Source organism: Letharia lupina (genome assembly GCF_014066315.1).
Source record: "Letharia lupina isolate WasteWater1 chromosome Unknown contig_12, whole genome shotgun sequence".
NCBI classification, from domain to species: Eukaryota; Fungi; Ascomycota; class Lecanoromycetes; order Lecanorales; family Parmeliaceae; genus Letharia; species Letharia lupina.
Window position 1 is genome coordinate 1,184,916 of NW_023502981.1, and position 19,812 is coordinate 1,204,727.

General features: G+C 48.1%; 5 protein-coding genes across 5 annotated transcripts; 4 read left to right on the forward strand and 1 right to left on the reverse strand.

Annotated features, from left to right (window-relative positions):
* Window positions 1–142: 142 nt before the first annotated feature.
* HO133_001352 (uncharacterized protein) lies at window positions 143–929 on the forward strand (the record flags this gene model as incomplete). Its single annotated transcript, XM_037292282.1, has 2 exons — window positions 143–278; window positions 304–929. 2 exons carry the CDS (start codon window positions 143–145, stop codon window positions 927–929), a joined length of 762 nt encoding a protein of 253 aa, XP_037151701.1.
* Window positions 930–2,551: 1,622 nt separating this feature from the next.
* On the forward strand, window positions 2,552–3,706 carry HO133_001353 (uncharacterized protein; the record flags this gene model as incomplete). Its single annotated transcript, XM_037292283.1, has 5 exons — window positions 2,552–2,568; window positions 2,627–2,701; window positions 2,758–2,887; window positions 2,940–3,411; window positions 3,468–3,706. The coding sequence occupies 5 exons, from the start codon at window positions 2,552–2,554 to the stop codon at window positions 3,704–3,706; spliced, it is 933 nt and encodes a 310-aa protein (XP_037151702.1).
* A 1,067-nt stretch (window positions 3,707–4,773) lies between these two features.
* Window positions 4,774–5,394, forward strand: HO133_001354 (uncharacterized protein; the record flags this gene model as incomplete). The annotated part of the gene is made up of 2 exons (XM_037292284.1): window positions 4,774–4,943; window positions 5,010–5,394. The coding sequence occupies 2 exons, from the start codon at window positions 4,774–4,776 to the stop codon at window positions 5,392–5,394; spliced, it is 555 nt and encodes a 184-aa protein (XP_037151703.1).
* A 1,385-nt stretch (window positions 5,395–6,779) lies between these two features.
* Window positions 6,780–11,139, forward strand: HO133_001355 (uncharacterized protein; the record flags this gene model as incomplete). The annotated part of the gene is made up of 3 exons (XM_037292285.1): window positions 6,780–7,189; window positions 7,238–8,873; window positions 8,932–11,139. 3 exons carry the CDS (start codon window positions 6,780–6,782, stop codon window positions 11,137–11,139), a joined length of 4,254 nt encoding a protein of 1,417 aa, XP_037151704.1.
* A 5,303-nt stretch (window positions 11,140–16,442) lies between these two features.
* Window positions 16,443–18,052, reverse strand: HO133_001356 (uncharacterized protein; the record flags this gene model as incomplete). Its single annotated transcript, XM_037292286.1, has 4 exons — window positions 16,443–17,240; window positions 17,300–17,397; window positions 17,544–17,592; window positions 17,645–18,052. 4 exons carry the CDS (start codon window positions 18,050–18,052, stop codon window positions 16,443–16,445), a joined length of 1,353 nt encoding a protein of 450 aa, XP_037151705.1.
* Between the last annotated feature and the right edge of the window lie 1,760 nt (window positions 18,053–19,812).

The window sequence follows — 19,812 nt, forward strand, 5'->3', positions numbered from 1 at the left end:
CATAAGTCGACCCTCGCGAATTACACGTGCTATTGGCCGGATGGTTCTACTATCGCCGACTCGTTCGATTATACCCCCTGTAATATAACAGCGACTGGTATTGACAGCGCGTGTTGCGACTCGGGAGATCCTTGTTCTGCAAATGGCTACTGTTTTGGCAACGCTGGTTACGTATACCGAGGAGGCTGCACCGATATCAACTGGGATGCCGACGAATGCTGCCCAAGCTGCAGGAATGGTACGGAGTCCACCGTCCTCCGATGCGTTCGATACGGATCGTGAGCGGTTTTAACGGTGTAACAGTTGCTATCGATATCTTCAGCAACATCATCCCCTGCCCACTAGTCAACGGCTCTTTCACGGAAACGTTCTGCTGCAGCGAGCAAGCAGGAAGCCAGGCGGCCGCTGCCGGCTGTTGCGACACAGCAATAGTCGATCTTAATGAAGACGCCATAATTACTGGTCCAGGCCGTCTGTATGAAGGCAATACCGTGAGCACGGTTTCGCTATCGCAGTTTACCAAAACTTCAAGCATCGCAACCGCTTGGACATCGAAAAAGCTTCCACCTATCTCGCCCAGCATCGTGGCATCTACCACATCAGCAAGTGTTCTATCTGCCGTAGCAAAACCTTTGACCCAACACTCACCACCGACGAAGAAGCTTACTGACCTCAGTGTGGCGATTGGCGTGCCGCTGGGGGTTTTCGCGATCTCAGGATTAATCGCATTACTCATCCACGAACGCAGGCTTCGAATTAAAGCGCAAAAGACGGTTGTTGATACACTTGTTGCTTACGAAAAGTGTCGCGCGGCCAAGCCACGTGCTGCAGTCTATGAGGTGCAAGGTCACCCGAGGCCACATGAACTGGAGCACACACAGTCGCAACCGGGGGAGCTTTATGATGGAGAAATTCATGAGCTGAAGTAACATTTTGAGGGCTGAAGGATAGGGGCTCATGGACACCGGGTTTGCGCTTTTTGGACGTCTGCGGGGCACAAGCTAGACGAGTCTACTCGCTTACTTGCTATATTGTCCAACTCATCCATTCTGATTCGGACGAACTTGATCAGGCCGAAGAAGGTAGAGAGGATGAAATCTGGATCGAACAAGAAGGAAGTCTTTCTGCTCCCAAAAGAAGGCGCTTTGTACCAGCTATCATCAACTGATCCCGTCTGAAAAACTAAGTGGTAGCGAGGTTGCGATGATGTAGTGACTGACTCAGCTGCAGGAGTGCCATCAAGGTCTATTGGGGTCACAAATGGCGAGGATTCCGGTAAGCTGGCCGATAAAAAGTAGTCTGCGATGCCAGCTCGTCACATGGCGAATATCTGTGCTGGAATCCTTTCTCTATTCCCAAGACCGGTCTGGAATACAGGAATGTCGTCAAAGTTACCATGAAAAATCGTTGAAAGTCGAAGAAGCCTGTGCACTTTGCTTGATCCGCGGAGAGTTTTAGAGCAGGTGATGGTGATGGTGTAATTCCCGTCACTGTGATGTTCTTCAAATCAATTGCAATTACCCCGCTCATGCCCTAAAATTTGATCATAGCGCACAGTGATGAAGAATGAATTCGTTCAGCGACTGAGATACATCCAACATGATCATGGATACTCTCAGGCGCGCTGCCAGAATGAGTGACTGACTCAGCGGTACAGATTCGCAGAAATGAAAATTAGATTAAATACCTGGATGTGTGGGTCCAAGTTCGATGTTGCAGGTCAATCTTCTGTCTCGAAGCCTTGAATGACATTCTTTCTGTGGTTTTTTCTGGGACTACCTCAGCACAAATTCGGGTACTATAGTAATTGCGGCCTTCATTTCTCCATTCCAATATTTATAATGAAGCCTTTCGCTCTGATTCATCTTCTCTAAAGCTGGCTCTTTGCAGAGAACTGCTTCGTGTACAAAATGAAGCGGCCCAGGCTGGCAACTTTCAAAACCTGAATACAAAGCATGGCTGAACGAGGCAACTCCATCGGTGCGATATTGCCGCACATCGATGCGAGCGGTCGAGCTGGTACATGCGACAGTATTCGAACTCGAATGGCTAAGTGAAGATTCGGTCATGGATCAACTGTATAAATAGCATCTCGGGAGTTGAAATGGCTGTCTTCACGAGGGCCATCAAACGAGGAGGTTGGAATGGTGTAAACTTTCACAGTGCCGATGCTTCTCCAAGCTCACTTTCATCAGACCATGACTCAATGGTTTATTAATGATTCATTTGAGCTGGGTGGTAAGAATTTTGCTTACAGAGATGTTAGTCAGAGGGAAGATGAGCCACTCGCGGAAAATAAGATCGACCGGGATCTAGATTAGTGTCGGAACCCTGCTTCAAAATTTATTTGGGGAATTCCCGACTTCGACTACATGCACCACAATACTTAGACTACTGGCTTCTGCTTGTGTTCCTTGTCGGCAATGTCTTTGACCGCGGATATACTGCCAGGAATTTCACGATGACTTTAACCTCGGAACTTCCTGAATCGCCCTGAGAAAACGGGACCGCGTGACATTGGATCCGCTTCCTCGGTCTTGCGCCTGGCACCATGTCTACCACCACAGGGTAAGTCTCCAAAACCCTGATAGTGGGGGTAGAAGCTGAAGTGTGTCCGGATGACCAGTTCATTCATTGCAGGCGGTATAGCAGCTTGTGGTGCTGTCACAGCCACTCATCCCTTCGAGACCATCAAGATCCGGTGATTGGCGCCAGCGATCAAGAAGAGAGGGCAAGACTGATCCGAGAGATAAACAGGTTGCAATTACAAGGAGAGCTGCAAGCCAAGAAAGATGCGCCGAGACTGTACAAAGGCGTTTTCCACGGCGTGAGCGTTATCCTGAAGAACGAAGGGCCAAAAGGCTTGTACCGAGGTATTGGGGCAGCGGTAAAGCTATGCATCCACTGCATCCTTGGCACAAGGCTAATAGTGCCCATAGTATGTATACCAGATGGTCCTCAATGGCTGCCGCCTAGGCTTCTACGAGCCCCTCCGCCAAAGCCTCACCTCTGCCATCTTCAAAGACTCCAAAGTCCAATCCCTTGGCATCAACATCTTCACCGGTGCTGCATCTGGCATGCTCGGCGCTGCAGCCGGCTCCCCTTTCTTCCTCGTCAAGACGCGCTTGCAGTCTTACTCGCCTTTCCTGCCCGTGGGCACTCAACACGGGTATAAGAATACGGTGGATGGCTTTCGAAAAATCCATCGCGCTGAGGGTTTCAAGGGTCTCTATAGAGGGATCGAAGCGGCTATTGTCAGGACAGGTTTTGGAAGCAGTGTACAGCTGCCGATGTACTACTTTGCGAAGAGGAGGTTGATAAAACACCTGGACATGCAAGAGGGAGCTGCGCTGCATCTGGCAAGTAGCGCGTGTAGTGGGTTTGTGGTCTGCTGTGTTATGCATCCACCAGGTACGTTTGACAATTCTCGTGAGATATGCGCGATGCTGACGGAAGAATCGCGGAAGACACGATAATGTCGCGGATGTACAATCAAACGGGTAATCTGTATAGTGGTGTATTCGACTGCCTAATCAAAACTGTAAAAACCGAAGGACTCTTGGCCATATACAAAGGGTTCTTTGCACACTTAGCAAGGATTCTGCCACATACAATTTTGACCTTGAGTCTGGCGGAGCAGACGAACAAGTACATGCGGAAGTTTGAAGATAGAATTTTGCCGGCGACGGTCAAGGAGAAATTATAGACACACCCACAAGCATTTGCATAGACAATGGATGGCGTTAGCACGGAGTAAGAGATGATTTTGCATAGTGTTCGGCGTCCTCATAAGACTGGAGTTGCGTTGTGGAAAGAAACCAAATCCTAAGCCAAAATAAACATTCCCCCCGGACTCGAACCCCCCTACCCTCATCGTCAACACATCACGACGACCCCGTCACCCACCCGATAAACTCCGCCCGACCTTTTGCATTCTGCCCCCCCCCCACTCGACCACAGCAGCCGCCCAGCACCAACCCCATCCATCTCCGTCCACCACCACCACCACCACCACCACCACCACAAACGATGGCAAAAAAGCACCAGAGCATCCAACCAAATGGCAAAAGAATCGAGCCGTTACCACCAGGACCTTTGTGCTGCCTGGCGACTCGCAAGAAAACCCCCCCGGCTGTGCGGAAAGGGCTCGCACATGGGACCCGATCGGGGGGTTTTGCTTCTACAGACCTACATGGGAGAGGGGCCGCTATTTGGCTTTATATCCGTGTTTAATCGGTGAGCGGATCCGGTAGGGCTGGCTCTCTGCCACCACAGTCAAGAAGAGTTCCTCTGCCACCGCACGGAAGCGGGTTTGTTGATTTGGATGCTGTGGTCTTGGCAGATAGTGCTCGGTGGTTGGTGGCAATGTTGATCAGGGCTTTGAATAACATTTGCTCCTTGTTTTGAGGTTGCGGTGCGCTTTCTCTTGGAACACATCTCTGGCAGCACTCGCAATTTTTACATCTTTTTTCTTTTCTTTTTCTTTTTCTTTTGGAGACCATCGATATCGCTCTCTTGTCGCGACATTCGTGGTATCTACTAGCGAAAAGCCCATGCATCCAGCATGCAGCCCTCACACAAGCGACGTCGCTTGGACCCTTGAAACCATCGCTAATCGCGTTGGCGGATACTCACATATTGACAGCTGCGCCTCGAAGTTTAACAATGCACGGGTGCCTTTCGCGTGTTGTTCTACTACTACTACTAATAGTGCCGTGGCCACCGCAAAAGCGGTGCTTGAACCCAGCAGATGATATTCTGTGTGAAGTCGAGATGCGGGCATCCAGTGTTTTCTTGCTCGCCGCGCCGCTCGTTCTCTCAACCTCTGCAGATGCAGCTTCAATCAATCCACCGTCTAACCTCCTCCTCACCAACCCAGACACACCCAACACATTCCCCAACACCTCCATCCCCTCCAACCAAACAATCTCCGAACCCACAAAGTCCGTCAACCCACCCCCCCCTCCTTCCCCCCATCGCTCCCCCCACTAACACACACCCCCACCCAGTACCTTCCCCCCCTCCCCCTACATCTACCCCATCCCCAACAACCCCACGACAATCATAACCTTCTCCGCCTACACGAGCCCCATCAGCGAACTCTCCGCCCTCGAGTGCATCCTCTCCGCGACCGAGGACGTCGAAACCGCCCTCGAGGCCTCCGTCCGCGACCGCGACCCGGATCGCCTCGTGCGGCAGCACTACGTCCGGGTGGACGCCGAGCACGCGTCGTTGATCGTGGCGACGGTCGATGGGCGGTTGAAGTGGGTCACGTGGGGCCAGACGTTGAAGGCGCTCACGCGGTTTCTGCACCGGTGGGAGTTTGTCGGGGTGGGGTTTGTGGTCGTGGAGGGAGGGGTGAGGGTTGCGGTGGGGACGTTGGCGGGGAGGTGAGGGGATGGTGGTGGGGGTTTTGTTGAAGGAGGGTGGTAGGGGGTGGTTTGAGGATTCGAGGGTAATCGGTGGTGGTGCTGTGGCCGTGTCTTTCAGGCTAGTTTGTAGTTTGAGATGTTTGCAGCGTTCTGAGATTGCCTGTGTAAGCGGAATACGATAGCGAGTCCGGTGGGAAAGTCGCACAACATGATTGCGCTTAGATTCGACTGTGATCGATTGGCAGGAACTGTTTCATACCGTTGGCAGGGTTGATGTCTCTATGCAGCATGGCAGTCCCGGGGTCAGATGCCGTTCGATCTGGTACAGGCTACCGCTGATATTCCACTGTAGGCCATGATGGCAACAAAGTATGGCTGCAGCTATCTGGAACAGGGCTGGCAACGGTGGAAATAGTTGGTTTTGGAGGGCAAACTGCACCAACTATCATATATTGAAAACTGACTACCCCACTATCAGTGTAACTGATAGTGGAGCAGTTATAATAAAAGATAAAATATCGCTCAGTGGGGGGGGGGGGCAATATATCAAGTGTTAAGCCCTACTTCAGCCCTATTTCAGCCCTACTTCAGCCCTATAAAACATGGCCTCATTAGCTCTTTTAACTCAAAAAACCGACTTTTTAAAAAACTTATTATAAACTACTCCACTATCAGTTGAACCAGTTGGTTTCAAGGTCAGAACTACACCAACTACCAACCGGTAGACCTCAAACTACACCATCAACTACGAGAAACTAACGGTTCCACTGGTAGTGGACCAGTTAGTTGGTCCACCATTGCCAGCCCTGATCTGGAAAGCTGCAGCGATGAGGGTAAGGTAGCAGACACTCGTGAGGCTACGAGTATTTTCTTCACGCCCTAGGATCCAACACTTTTACATGCGACGATCCGAGTCGTGTACCGGCCACCTATCTGGGGCTCTGCCAATCAAACTGGAGTGACTTGGGTACTTATGCACGCTCTTAAGGCAGCTGCAGATGAGGTGGGGTGGGGTGGCGTGCATGAAGCTACGTCTGCTGGCAGCGATCAGGCTATCGCCCATCCTCTCCATCCATTCGCATCTTCCTCCGTCCATGGAGACACGCAAGGTTTTATTCTCTCTTTATACCTTTGGCATCGAGACCCTAGCGACACTGTCCGTCCCAAAATCCGCGAACGGCGGCGTGAGGTTGGTTCCATGCGTCCGACAGCCTTGCCTACCACTCCTCCACCAGCGTGAAGTCCAAGGCGAGACGACTCAGTAGCTGCAACTTCTTCCGGGCATCAGCGCGTGAAGCCCGTGTTTGCGGATTTCAGGCCCCAATCCACCGCCAGTAGTCTGATCTCGCATTGCCTCCATTGTCCAATCGATACACGTTTCTGCATCCAAGATCAAAGGGCCACACTATGGACCCAGGGACTGCTATTGCGACTGGACAGGTCTCCGCCAAAGTCCTATCGATCATTTGGAAATACTACTCGGAAGTCAAGGATGCCAAAAGCAATATTACGTACCTAGCCAACGAGATCCAAGACTTTCACGATGTGATGCAAAGATTTGGAGAATTACTCCAGAAAGAGTCGATTGTAGCAAAGGCTCCGGCGTCAGCGTCCCTCGTAACAACAATCGAGCAGTCTTTGTTGGACATCAAAATGCTTAAGAGCAAATTGGACCCAGGGACAGGAGCCAAGGTCATGAAACGTGTGGGGAAGCGCGCATTGAAATGGCCTTTCACCAAAAAGGAGGCAAATGAGTGGGTCACAAGGTTCCAGAGATTAAAGGCAACAGTCAATCTCGCGTTGAACGCAGACCAAACGTGTGATTTCCGCTCTCTTCTCTAGCCATCATGAGCTGATCAACATAGCTCTCTCATGATTGATGTTGACGCAAATGTCATCCAGCTGAAACAGGGCCAGGAGGCTATTGAGCTGGAGCGACAAGTGGGAAAGTTACCTCTTGCTACCGAGGCCTCTTTCGACTCATATCACCGTCAACATGAGCCACAATGCATAGCGGATACTCGAGTCGAACTTCTGCAGCAGCTTCAAGGCTGGGGCGCACAACACCAACGACCTATATTCTGGTTAAGTGGTATGGCTGGGACTGGAAAATCCACCATTGCTCGCACCCTTGCCAAGGAATTCAAGTCCCAGAATACGCTTGGAGGCAGCTTCTTTTTCTCGAGAGGCTCAGGAGAGGCCAATAACGCTGTCAATTTTGTGGGTACCTTGGCTTATCACTTGGCCAATATATCACCGCAACTCAAGCAGTGTATATGTGAAGCAATCTCATTGCATAGTGAAACTATACGGCAAGGTCTGCGTAACCAGTGGAAGGAGCTTATTATCGGACCATTGTCAAGAGTAAAACTCAACCGGCGCCCGACATTGAATTTTGTGATCGATGCACTGGACGAATGCGGCTCTGACGATGATATCAGGCTCCTTCTGCAGCTTTTTGTTGAAGTAAAGGATCTGAATACCATCGATTTGGGAGTTTTCGTAACCAGCAGACCAGAGATTGTCATTCGCCTTGGTTTCAAGAGTATACCGGAAATTATCCACCATAATCTTGACCTCCGCGACATCCCCCGCCGAACAGTGGAGCACGACATATGGGTGCTCTTGAAGCAAGAACTCAATCGAATCAGTATACAGCATGAGCTGCATGACTGGCCGAGCGAAGCTAACATACTGTCGCTTGTTCAAAAGGCTGACTGTCTGTTCATTTATGCTGCGACCGCTTGCCGCTTTATCGGAGCCATGGATTGGGATCCAGAAGAGCGCCTGGCTGAAATACTCGAAGGTGACTCTGCCGGTGGAGGGGATACCGCACAATTGGACGAGATGTACATGCAGGTCTTGAGATGCTCTCTCATCACAGGTCGGCGCGAAGGAGAGGTTGCCAAGTTGTGCGACCGATTCAAGCACATTGTGGGGTCTATCGTTGCTTTATTCGACGAATTGTCTGTCTCAGCTTTGGCTAAGCTGCTTTCCATGCCAGTCAAAACGGTAGACGTATCCCTGGGTACATTGCATTCTGTGCTCAACATTCCAGGCGACTCGGATTCTCCCATACGATTACTTCACCCCTCGTTCCACGACTTCCTTCTCGACGAAACAAGGTGTGAAGACCTGCGCTTCTTTGTCCAGGAAGCATTGATGCATGGCGAGCTTGTCACGAGTTGCTTGAAAGCCATTTCGGCCGGGTTGAAGCGGAATATATGCCACTTGCCGACGCCAGGCTCTTCGCCGCAGGATATACAGAGAGAAACGTTGAACAAGCAGTTGCCAAAGCATGTTCAGTACGCCTGCCAATACTGGATGGACCACCTCGCAGGCACCGGATCAGACTTCAGAGCCGAGCTCGGGCTCCGTGGTGACGGCAAGATCCACGACTTCTTTGAGAAAGATTTCCTTCACTGGCTCGAGGCTATGAGCCTAATGGGCAAGATGTCCCAAGGGGTGCTCATGATAACCAAATTGGCAAACATGGTTGAGGTTTGCTACCATACTCCGCTATAAATATAGTTGTCAATACTAACCTTCCGGCTTCTAGGTCATCGAACATGATGCCCTACATGCGATGGTCCAAGACGCAAAACGATTTATCCTCAGCAACCGGGCTATCATCGAAGAAGCACCACTGCAGACCTACGCTTCCGCGCTCGTATTTAGTCCAACCGGAAGTCTAATCCGGAAATACTATTCGGATCAGCTTCCGGCCTGGCTGGTCAGACTCCCAGCCGTTGAAGACACGTGGGGTAATTCTGTGCAGACTCTAGAGGGACATACAGATCACGTCACAGCAATCGCGTTTTCACCCGACGGCAAATATTTAGCATCCGCTTCTCGGGATCATACAATACGGTTGTGGGATCCGGCGACAGGGGCCCTACGCAGTACGCTAGAAGGTCATCGAGATCGCGTCTTTGCAGTAGCGTTCTCGCGCGATGGCCATTTAGCTTCAGCTTCTTGGGATAAGACAGTACGACTATGGGAGCCTGTGACAGGCGTGACTCACCGCATTCTAGATATCGATGTTGCTTCCAATTACCTTAACGCCCCACTGTTGTTCTTGCCTAATGGTGACTTGGCCGTAGAAAGTCAGGAGAGGAGTGTGCAAATATGGAGTCGAGGGAAAGACTCCTTATCTAAGCTCGTACTCCCAGACTTTTTGGAAAATTGGCTTTTGCGGGGATCCTCACCTCAGGGACAGCTGGCCTATGTAATTCGGGAATTGGATAGCAATGTATTCGAAGTACTGCTATATGACCGAAGTACAGGCACAGCGCAGAGCTTAAAGACCGACAGCCCAGCCGAGTATTGTGCAGCGGCATTCAATTCGAACAATGAGCTGGCCTTGGGTTTTATTAACGGAACGATAGAGCTTCATGACTTAGCCTCAGGGTCTCATCGGAAGTTTGAAGGTCATTTGAAAGGCGTCAGAGCGCTGTCGTTCTCTCCCGACGGTAAATCTCTTGTCTCGGGCTTAACAGACGGGACAATACATTTGTGGGATCTATCGACGCAGGCACAGAGCCTGATTGGGACCTGCTCGTCGATGGTCGAGTCCGTATTATTTTCGCCGGACGGAAAGCAAATAGCGAGCTCTTGCGAGTATTCTGATACAGTGCAACTATGGAATCCTTCTCCAACAAACTTGCGAAAAGATAATTCCCCATCTGTCTATAGTATCTTACTTTCGCCTAGTGGCAACCAGATAGCATCCATCCACGACTCCCATACAACAATCCGATTATATGATACAGTGAGGGGAGCATTAGAGTTTACCTTAGCGGGCCACTCGGGTGAAGTAAATCACATAACATTTTCGCCTGATGGTAAAAAGCTGGCTTCTGCTTCCCATGACGGCACTATACAATTATGGGATCCAAGAATAGGAACGAGAACTCAAGTCCTGAGCAGTGATTTAGGCGTCGTACCTAGGCTTGTCTTTTCATCCGACGGTGAGCAGCTTGCCTCGAGTGGCGGTAAGGGAGAAGTACGGATTTGGAATCCAGAAACAGGATCTCTGCGTCATGAGCTCGAAGGTCCCCCCTTAGAGAAAGTAAGATTGTGGGGTGTCGAAGCGATAACCTTTTCGCTCACTGGCGAGAAGATCGCCGCTGTTTTCTGGGAAGGGACTGCAATAATATGGGATACCATGACAGGAAGATTCCTTTACAAGCTCGAAGACCTCATGGGATCCCCAGGTGCAATAGCATTTTCGCACAATGATAGGTATGTTGCCTGTCAGTCCCAAGACCGGACTATAATCATATGCAACGCGGAAACAGGAGAGTCACGAAACGCGCTCGAAGGTCATTTGGATAAAGCATGGGCACTGGCCTTTTCAAGTGATAGCAAGTCTCTTGCATCCTCTTCTGACGAAGGTGCAGGAAAGCTATGGGACGTTGGATCTGCACGGCTGAGGGGAACATTCTCAATCAACAGAGATGTCAAACAGTTGTCGTTCTCTGCAGATGGGACGTACCTCGAGACTGAGCGAGGTCAAATCGGGATCAGTGAACTCCTCGAAGACTCGTTCAATTATCCATCCACGCCTGGTAGTCATTGGAGTCTCTTTGGGCGGGAGTGGATCATGGAAGGCAACCGAAAAATGCTTTGGCTACCTCCTGATTTTCGCCCCCGAAATATGTGCATAGCGCATCACAATGGATTGTTTGTCATCGCTTGTGAATCTGGCAAGATGACCTTCATGAATTTTACTCAGGATGGTGTAGTGACCGATGTTGAAGGGTGATAGATGATGGACTGGAGTCTGTATACGTTGTGCAGCTGATGTCGAATGAGCTGATGAGAGCTGGGAATGGGGTGGTAGATTGTGTTGATTTGATTTTATCTTGCCTTTCGTTTTGCGTGCGGCACTTTGGTGTCATTGTTTCCTGATTTTATTTCGACAATATCCAACGCTCCTTAAGATGTCTACATGCTCGCCTTTGAAGGAAGGTTACAGCTGTCGTTACAGTCAGTGTTTCATATAGAACAAGAGACTCTCAACTCCCAAGTCGTACAAGGAGAGCGAGTGATCCAACGAAGTCACAAGGAGGAATTGGTCTCAATTTCCATGGACGGCGTCCAGTAGACGACTTGCTGAGCCTGTGTTGTGACCGTTTGTTTGTTGTAAGCCTGGCAGTCTACCCGCTATTGTGGATTTGTTTGTGAAGAAGCACCAAGCTACACCAAAATGCTTCATGTTGATCCATCCATCCGAATCCTCTCCGTTTTCCAAGTTCGCGCGTCATTCTTTCACCTCAATGCAAACAATCACCATCTGTTTCCTGCCGGATAGGCTAGAACCACTCATGGAACAGTGAACACTTTGGGTTCGTTACCGGCAATTATTTCGCTTTATGGGTCTAGAGAATATGGGCGGCCCTCCCGACTGGCCGCAATTGCCCTCATCAGCTAATGATTTCTATTTCCAATCCATGGTGTCCACGCATCCATTGGTGGCATGTGAGGGTGGTATGGTATGCAGGAGGATTACTGCATCTTGCGACTCTACAGCCTTGATGATTTGATCCGCCAGAGGCCCGACAGCATGTCCCCGACAGAGTGCGCTAGGTGGATCGAGATCACCACAAGCAGTGTAGTCATCGTCACTCAAGACTTCTCACTACGATGTGCAATACCTGCGCGTTGGGACTTCTTGCAAACATCTTGTATTGACAGGGTAGGCTCAGACGGAAGCCTTGAGACATATGGGCCTAACGAACACGCGGTCTGCCTCGAGTCATACAAATGATATTATCAACCTTCTCACAGACGTTGCCATTGCGGGTTTGCCGGCAATGATTATATGGCGCGTTTCGCTAACAAGCGTTGATCGCTGGAGTATCTTAATCGTCTTCTCTTCAATATTGCTATAAGTAGCTATTGGCCCCTAAATCACTCTATCTGACGTGGTTTCAGAGTCTGTGCATCAACCATTGGAGTCTTGGCTAGCTTGAAGAACTTTAGGCGAGGCGCGGACTGGGCTTGTATGCAAAAGTCGTCAGTACTGGGGAGACAAAAACGAGAGCTGATTGTGAGATCTAGGGGCCAGTGTTACGCCACAGATCTGGACGCTGTGGGTTCTACTTCATGCGAATGACCGGTAAGATCACGTTTGCTGACAATGGTTTTAGAGTCACGGTCAACCTGAGTATAATCACCGCTTGCATTCCACTCATTGTGCCATTCTTGGCCAAGCTTGGGTTCAATTTGCTTAGTTCATCTGTGGCTCCCCAACCCTGGATAGAGCTACAAAGCTATAACAATCCAAAGCCGAATAGACAGGGTGGCGGACCTTCGGACAAAGATGGAAGCGGTCGATATAAACCGGACAATGTGCTGCGTGCGTAGATGTACCAGACTTAGGGGCATGGAAATCACACAGATTCGAACGAGATATGGACTGGAAAAATCTACCAACCATTGGGTATTGGTCCATGTTGTCCGGGGAACAACCCTGTCCTCAATCGAAGTTTCTACGATCAGCCTCCTCGTGATCGAGCTACAAGAGCTGATAGACAACAGATTCTGCCATTCCCGGGCCTCAAAACGCAGTTTGTCTCACACCATTGAGCCAGATACAATTCGTAAGGCGGAGTGTCCCTACGGTGATCACCACACTCGATGTCCGTTGTGCCACCTGTACATCTACGATCTCACGAAGCTCCATCTCCGCCGTAGCTCAGCTCTCCCCACGAATGACTCAGTCCTCTGATCTGCCACGGCTTTCCCTCAGCCGCCTAGACCTTCGAGGCTGTTTGATATGGTCGCCCGTTCATTTTTCATTCCTTTAAGTCATTCTGCGAGAGCGAGTTGTCTGTTTTGAGCAAAGAACGGTTACCGAACTGATTCGTCCCTGATTGGATGCAGCTCTGGCTTTTCCAAGCAATGAAATCCGCCATGCAACTTTAAGGCGAGGAATTTTGTGCTTCCAGAACCGTTAGATCCTCGTTTTATTTTCAGAGGCGTGGGATACACTTGTGGATCTATGGGATATCGACCCGTCCCACCGCGTGTGCTAATCATGCTTGTCTGGGCGAATTACTAATTCATACCCCAAAAGTATGGATCCTTACCGAATCATACCCCTAATTACTGAATCATACCCCTACACCAAATTTCACCCAAATATGGGGTATGATCCGGTAATTTGCCCTTGCTCGGGGTATGATATAATAAGTTTTCAAAGAAGCCTTAAACTACGAAGGAGATAATCCACGATTTGGCTTATTCGATCATAGAAATAAGGGAGTTTCTCCGACCGCATTTGATGAGAATTATATCAATCTAAGAACATCAGACGAAAGCCGAGTAGGGGAAATTTCGAGCCCGGGGGTGTCCGCACTTCACGCTGCAGAGACCCCTATTCGGGCCTATATCGGACCACGTAGGGCCCCCGAAGGAATAATTCCTAACAATACGATATCTGCGCAACGGGGCGAGACGGGGTAGACTTCGGGGGTCAAACCCCGCCCGAGCCCCGCCCCGAACCCCGCCCCATTACGCAGCGTAATAATACCATCGTCATCAATAATCGAGTTAACAACTACTACCAGATGTTGGCTAGCAACGAGATCCACCTATACATGATGCCGGCTACGAACCCTCTAATAAAGATTTCTATATCTTCGAGAGTTTACTCTATATCTATTTAGTAGCTACTATATATTAATTAAGTTCTAATTTATTAACTATAGTAAGTGTAAATTTATAATTTAATATATTAGAGGAGTTAAGAGATTTTAAGAAAGTATATATTTATATATAGATATATAATTAAATTCTTTAATTACGATAATAATTAATTATATATAAATAAAAATTAAATAATAAAACGCGTTAGATCGAGGGTTAATATATTTTTTTCGAAGAATTTAATATTATTAATATAATAATAAGTTTTATCTCTCTTAATTAAATAATATCTTTCTCTCTCGCTAATTAATAACTCTTCTCTAAATATTATAAATATTTAATTTTAATTATAAACGAGTTAACTCGTTTATAAGAGTTATATAAAGATTTTTTATAGAAAAAGATTAAATAAGAGAATTAAATTTAATATATTTAAAAAATATTTTTTTAATAGCGAAGTTAGTAAGTAATAAGTAATAATTATATATCTTTTAACTAATTATCGATATATAAATAAATTTAATTAGATTTTATATTTTTATAAGAATTAAAAAAGAGCTTAATTTAGATATTCTCGACTTTAATTTAATAAATATTATTATTCTTTTTTTTACGTAATAATATATAATAAAGTATTAAATATTTAAATATATATAAAATAGAGAGATTAAAGCTTAACTCTAAGAAATATCGAGAAAAAGATTTTAAAATATATTATAAAATATAATAATATCTAATTATAATAAAAACTTTAAAAATTTTTAATATAATATATATAACCGTAATTCTATAGAATTATAATTATCTATTATATTTTAAATAAGATATAGATATTAGATATAGCTATAAGGCTAAGTAAGTAAAAACGATTATACTCTAGGCTACGCCTTTCAGTGAGAAGAGATATAAATAGAGGTACAGCCCTCCGATATAGGAATTACACACATATACTACCAGATGTTTAATAAGATTAAGCCTACCGCTACCGCTACCGCTACCACTACCTATTAGACCGTCTTATATCAAGAAGCTATTATTTAAAATCCTCTTTAAATCATATCCCAAGCAATGGCAAATTACCGAATCATACCTCATTTTTTGGTGTGATTTGGTGTAGGGGTATGATTCGGTAAGGATTCGTACTTTCGGGGTATGATATACTCCCAGATCCTGCTTTGGATCAAAGGGTCAAACGGGCGTTACGCGTCGGCACAGCCCTGGCAAAAAGTGTGAGGCTGCAGCTTTGGAAGCAGATTGAGGGATAGGTCGCCGTTGTTCGGCATTAGGCATCTACACGGTACTCCACCCTCCACCATGATCCTGCCCGAGTGCTTCTATGAACGGTATCAGGCCGTCGAATTTTAGCCTTAGCCCTATTACAAAGTCACCTCTGAGCCTTGCTGCAAGATTGTTTGCAATCGTCAGCTACATGATGGGATCAGCCTGGGCAAAGGTTGAAGGGCTGAAGAGGCGTGTGGTTCGATCCCTGACGATGGAATTCTTGTGGGGCTGCTGCTACAGCCGAAGCAGAACGCCACGTGCTTGTTTTGCTCCTCTTGTCAGAATCGTACAACTCTGGACGCCTGGGACCCTGCGTCAGGCAGGCGCTTGAGGGCGTAAAACCCACACGGCCGCGGCCATTACAGCAAGTAATGAGATGAGTGTGAGTGAAGTGCTAGAAAATGAGATACAACAGTAAGCGCTCAATGATTAAAACTCTGCATTTGGACACCGATCACAAGTGACCTGCTGAAATCCAAGCAAATCTGCGTCTTCGGTCGGTGGCCCTAATCTTGAGTACTGCTTGAGATCTCTCGCGTCGCGCGTGGACTGAGAAGCCGTACATGAAGCAAGTGCGCCGAAGAAGACGAGAGCCGGAGAAAAAAGTTCTGGAGAATCATTACAGTAGGCTAGAAAGCACCGCGGCGAGCAAAGCCGAACGAACATACAAAACTTCAGCCGAGGCCGTGGAAAGCCGGTCGAGCGAAATCTCAATGGGATTCGATGGTTAAAGATGTTACCTCGCTGGGACAAAGGGTAATTAGCCGGGTCAACGATGGTCACATCGACCTTAAGGAGCATGTTTTCTACCTATTCTTTGTCCTTCTCGTTCTCCGCCACAGCCTCCTCGCTGACTTCTCCCTCTTCCTCTTCCACGTCCTCCTACGCTCCCCATACCATCTTGAGTAGCAGGTCCGGTGATTCAATGCCACTTGCTAAGGTTTTGCAGAACTATTCACGTACGTCCTCAAGCCCGAGGCGCTTATCTTACAATGCCCGCTTAGCGATTTTGTGGTGGTGATGATGATCATCTTCTGGATCCACTAAGACTGATAGCCAAGTAAGAATCGCTAGGGTCCGGTCTGAATCGTCTACCACTTCCGTGCCCACTCACGGCCTGTAAACAACATACCCCTAAAGGTCTAGCACAGGATCAATGCCCCACTTCGGCCCCATATCCGCCACCTGCTTCGCATACCTCAACCCCTTCTTCTCATACAACTCCCTATACATCCGCGCGCACAACGTCAATTCCTCAATCTGGCTCCTCCTCAACGACAGCAACGCCGCCCTCAGCGCAAACAGGCTCTGCTGCGCGCCCAAAAGGCCCATGCTGTCGTGCAAGCAGTACGGCATGGAGCGCATGATGTTTGTCGCGTTCTCCAACCGGCCGATCTCGCCATGCTGGACGAGCATTTGTCGTGCCGTCGTTTGCAGAGGGAAAGTGGGGGTCGAGAGGGCGGTGGAGCAGATGGTGGCGATGGTGCTGCTGATGGCTAGTTTGAGGGCCCAGTGCATGATCACGACGTTGGCGGTTTTGAGGTCCGGGAAGGAGAACGGCCGGTTGTGGTTGCATATTGACGCCCGGTACCCGTCGGCTGGGCCTAGCTCGATCGAGTCGTTGAGAGGTGTGAGCCAGTACACGGGGCTGTCTGAACCGCGGACGAGCTCCTTAAACCAGAGGTTGATTTTCGCGTCCATGGCGGAGCAGCGTCGTAGGTATTTTTGAATCGTCTCGGTACTGGCATCTTCGTTCGCGAGGTCTGCGTTATCTATCTCTTCTAGGAGAGCGGCCAGTGCGAAGCCGTGGTCGTATAGCTTTTGGAAGATGTCTTTTTGACTTTGCTCTTTCCGCTTCTGATACCAGGGACGCGTGCACCATTCGTGAGACCCTAGTGGAGACGCTTTGCGATGGAGGAGGGACTGGAACATCTAGAATGAGCTATCAGTCTTGCTGCCGTTCTGAATCATGACTGGCAAATGCGGCTTACCGTCTTGAGACGCGTCTCTTCGAACATAGCGCGCGCGAGCGGCGAACTGTATCTGTATTGGTCTGACCCTCGCAAAGTAACAAGATATGTTAGAACTTCTACGCACATTTCAGGGTCAGCATTGCTTCTTCAAGATAGATAATTGAGTTTCAAGACAGGTCTCCGGGGTAGAAATGGCCAGTGTCCTCCCGAAACAAGTCTTACGACTACGAAAAAGGAATGATCATCTCCGAAACGTACATACCTACATGGCTGTTATACCCGATGATTGAGGCCGGTGTCGACTCGGAAAGCTGTACAATACTGATGAGAACGGTGGATGACGGTGATAGGAAACTTTCTTACCTCATAGAGCGCTAGAACATTGCACGTAGCTAGTGTCTCATCTTGCCACATTGATTGTTTGTCATAGAGAGCTTTCTGAAGCTCTCTCAAGGCATTACCGTATACGACCATGCCTCCACGGATGAATGCATCGTCTCTGTGAAGCCAACCTAATCTCGTCAGGGCCAAAGCCTTGAGGGATAACCGCAAGGCAAGTGGGGGATTCGGGAGGCATATAGATTGATGAAGCCAGGCGCATGGGGAGCCAGCCTGGGCGCTGCTCCTTGATGGGATGTAACGTTCCCAGAACGCAGAGATCAGTTGGGCTTCAGAGACGTTGGCGGTGCTGGGAGGTAGAGGCATGCTGTTCATGGTGACATTCTGTCTTCGGACAAGATCTCGCTGCAATACACTTTTCGATGGAGCCATTGCGACTATGGGTTCTGACGATCGTAGTGTGGGTTGGCAACGTGGCTCTTCTCCTTTTGTTCCATTTGCTTCTTCGGGTCCTTTTACTTCTTCAAGCCTACCTCGTTTCACGAGACCCTGTTTCGTCCGATTAAGAAATACCGGGTAGCGAGAATAGCCCTCACAAGTCTTCCCACTGTTGAGACATCTGTTGCACGCGGGTTCCTGGAGATCGCACTGCGTTTGATGTTGGTATAAGGTTTAGAGGCATGATGGATGTGTACTTATCCACCTTCTTTTTGCGCCTCCTGCAGGTGGTGCAGCCTTTGGACTTTCCCGGAACCTGCGGTGTTTCAAATCAGCATTTCCTCTCTGGGAGTGGAGATTGATTTGCTAGATAATTCTTTAGAAGCGAAATAGTGGGGAAAGCTCCGAGCGTTTGCATCCACAGATTTTGTCACGGTTGAAGTGCGGTCCTAGTTGGGAAAGAACAGGGACGCGAAGGCTACGTACTCCGACCATAGTATTGAACTTAGCTCTCTAGGTACTTCTCGATGAGTCAAAAGGAGGCATCCCTCAGTGATGACAATGGTCTGGTCGCGATTCTTGCAAGGGCTGGGAGTACAAAAACATTTCTTGCATGGCAATTCAATTTAGTGAACATGGCCCACCTTGGCCTTTAATATGCCCGCGCAAGATGAAAGCTGAGCATGGTAACATCAGACCAACGCCTCAGGCAAATACTCTACCTCTGGTGCCTGGTTGAAGAAATGCTCAATTATTCGGAATGAACGCGGGAGCGGTCAAGATCCATACACTAGACCTGATTGGGGGGCCAAGTTGCGCCAGCCTGAGGCAATTGCAAGCGAGCTGAAGTTATCCAAACTCAGGTGCAGCTGAAATGGAAAGATTAACACTGAATAAGATCCACTCCGTTAGATGTAGTGAGTTTGCTCGTATGACGGACTTAATTGGTTCCTGAATCTGGGATCGAAACGCCACGAGTGGTGAGACATCTTGTTCAACCAAAACCATGATACCTTTGATAGCACACTTCCGAGTAGCTCGTGGATGTAGTGTACGGAGAACTTGTCTCCTGTATTTATCATTACGGACTTCAATAGCCCCCCCATCTGCTTTCAACCATGTTCATCAGGTCGACAATCTTGCCGTATCCCATCCTCTGGCAGGGTTTGAAAATTCTGGGGATCCGACCGAACATCAAAAGGTCCCTTCTTTCAATCTATCGCAACTCGACAACGAGAACGTCCATAAGGAAGTATCTAGCTCTGAAATCCTTCTCCTAACGGACACAGATTTCGCAGCCGAAAGCTTCATTGCAAAGGCTGTCATTCCGAAGTTGTTCTGTTGCGAAAAGAGCCATGGTTGATGTGTGTTCTGCCAAGATACTTTGAGCCCTAGGCGTCCAGTAAGTCCCACCCGTCTCGACCATTATACATTCAAGCCCCCCAGTCGTAAAAGCAACATTCTCCAAAGCTACTGTCGTGGCATTGGCTAACAACGAGATCCACTTATACGTAATACCGGCTACGAACCCTCTGATAAAGATTTCTATATCTTCGGGAGTCTACTTTATATCTATTTAATAATTACTATATATTAATTAAATCTCAACTTATTAATTATAATAGATATAAATTTATAATCTAATATATTAGAGAAGCTAAGAGATTTTAAAAAAGTATATATTTATATATAAATATATAATCGAATTCTTTAATTATAATAATAATTAATTATATATAAATAAAAATTAAATA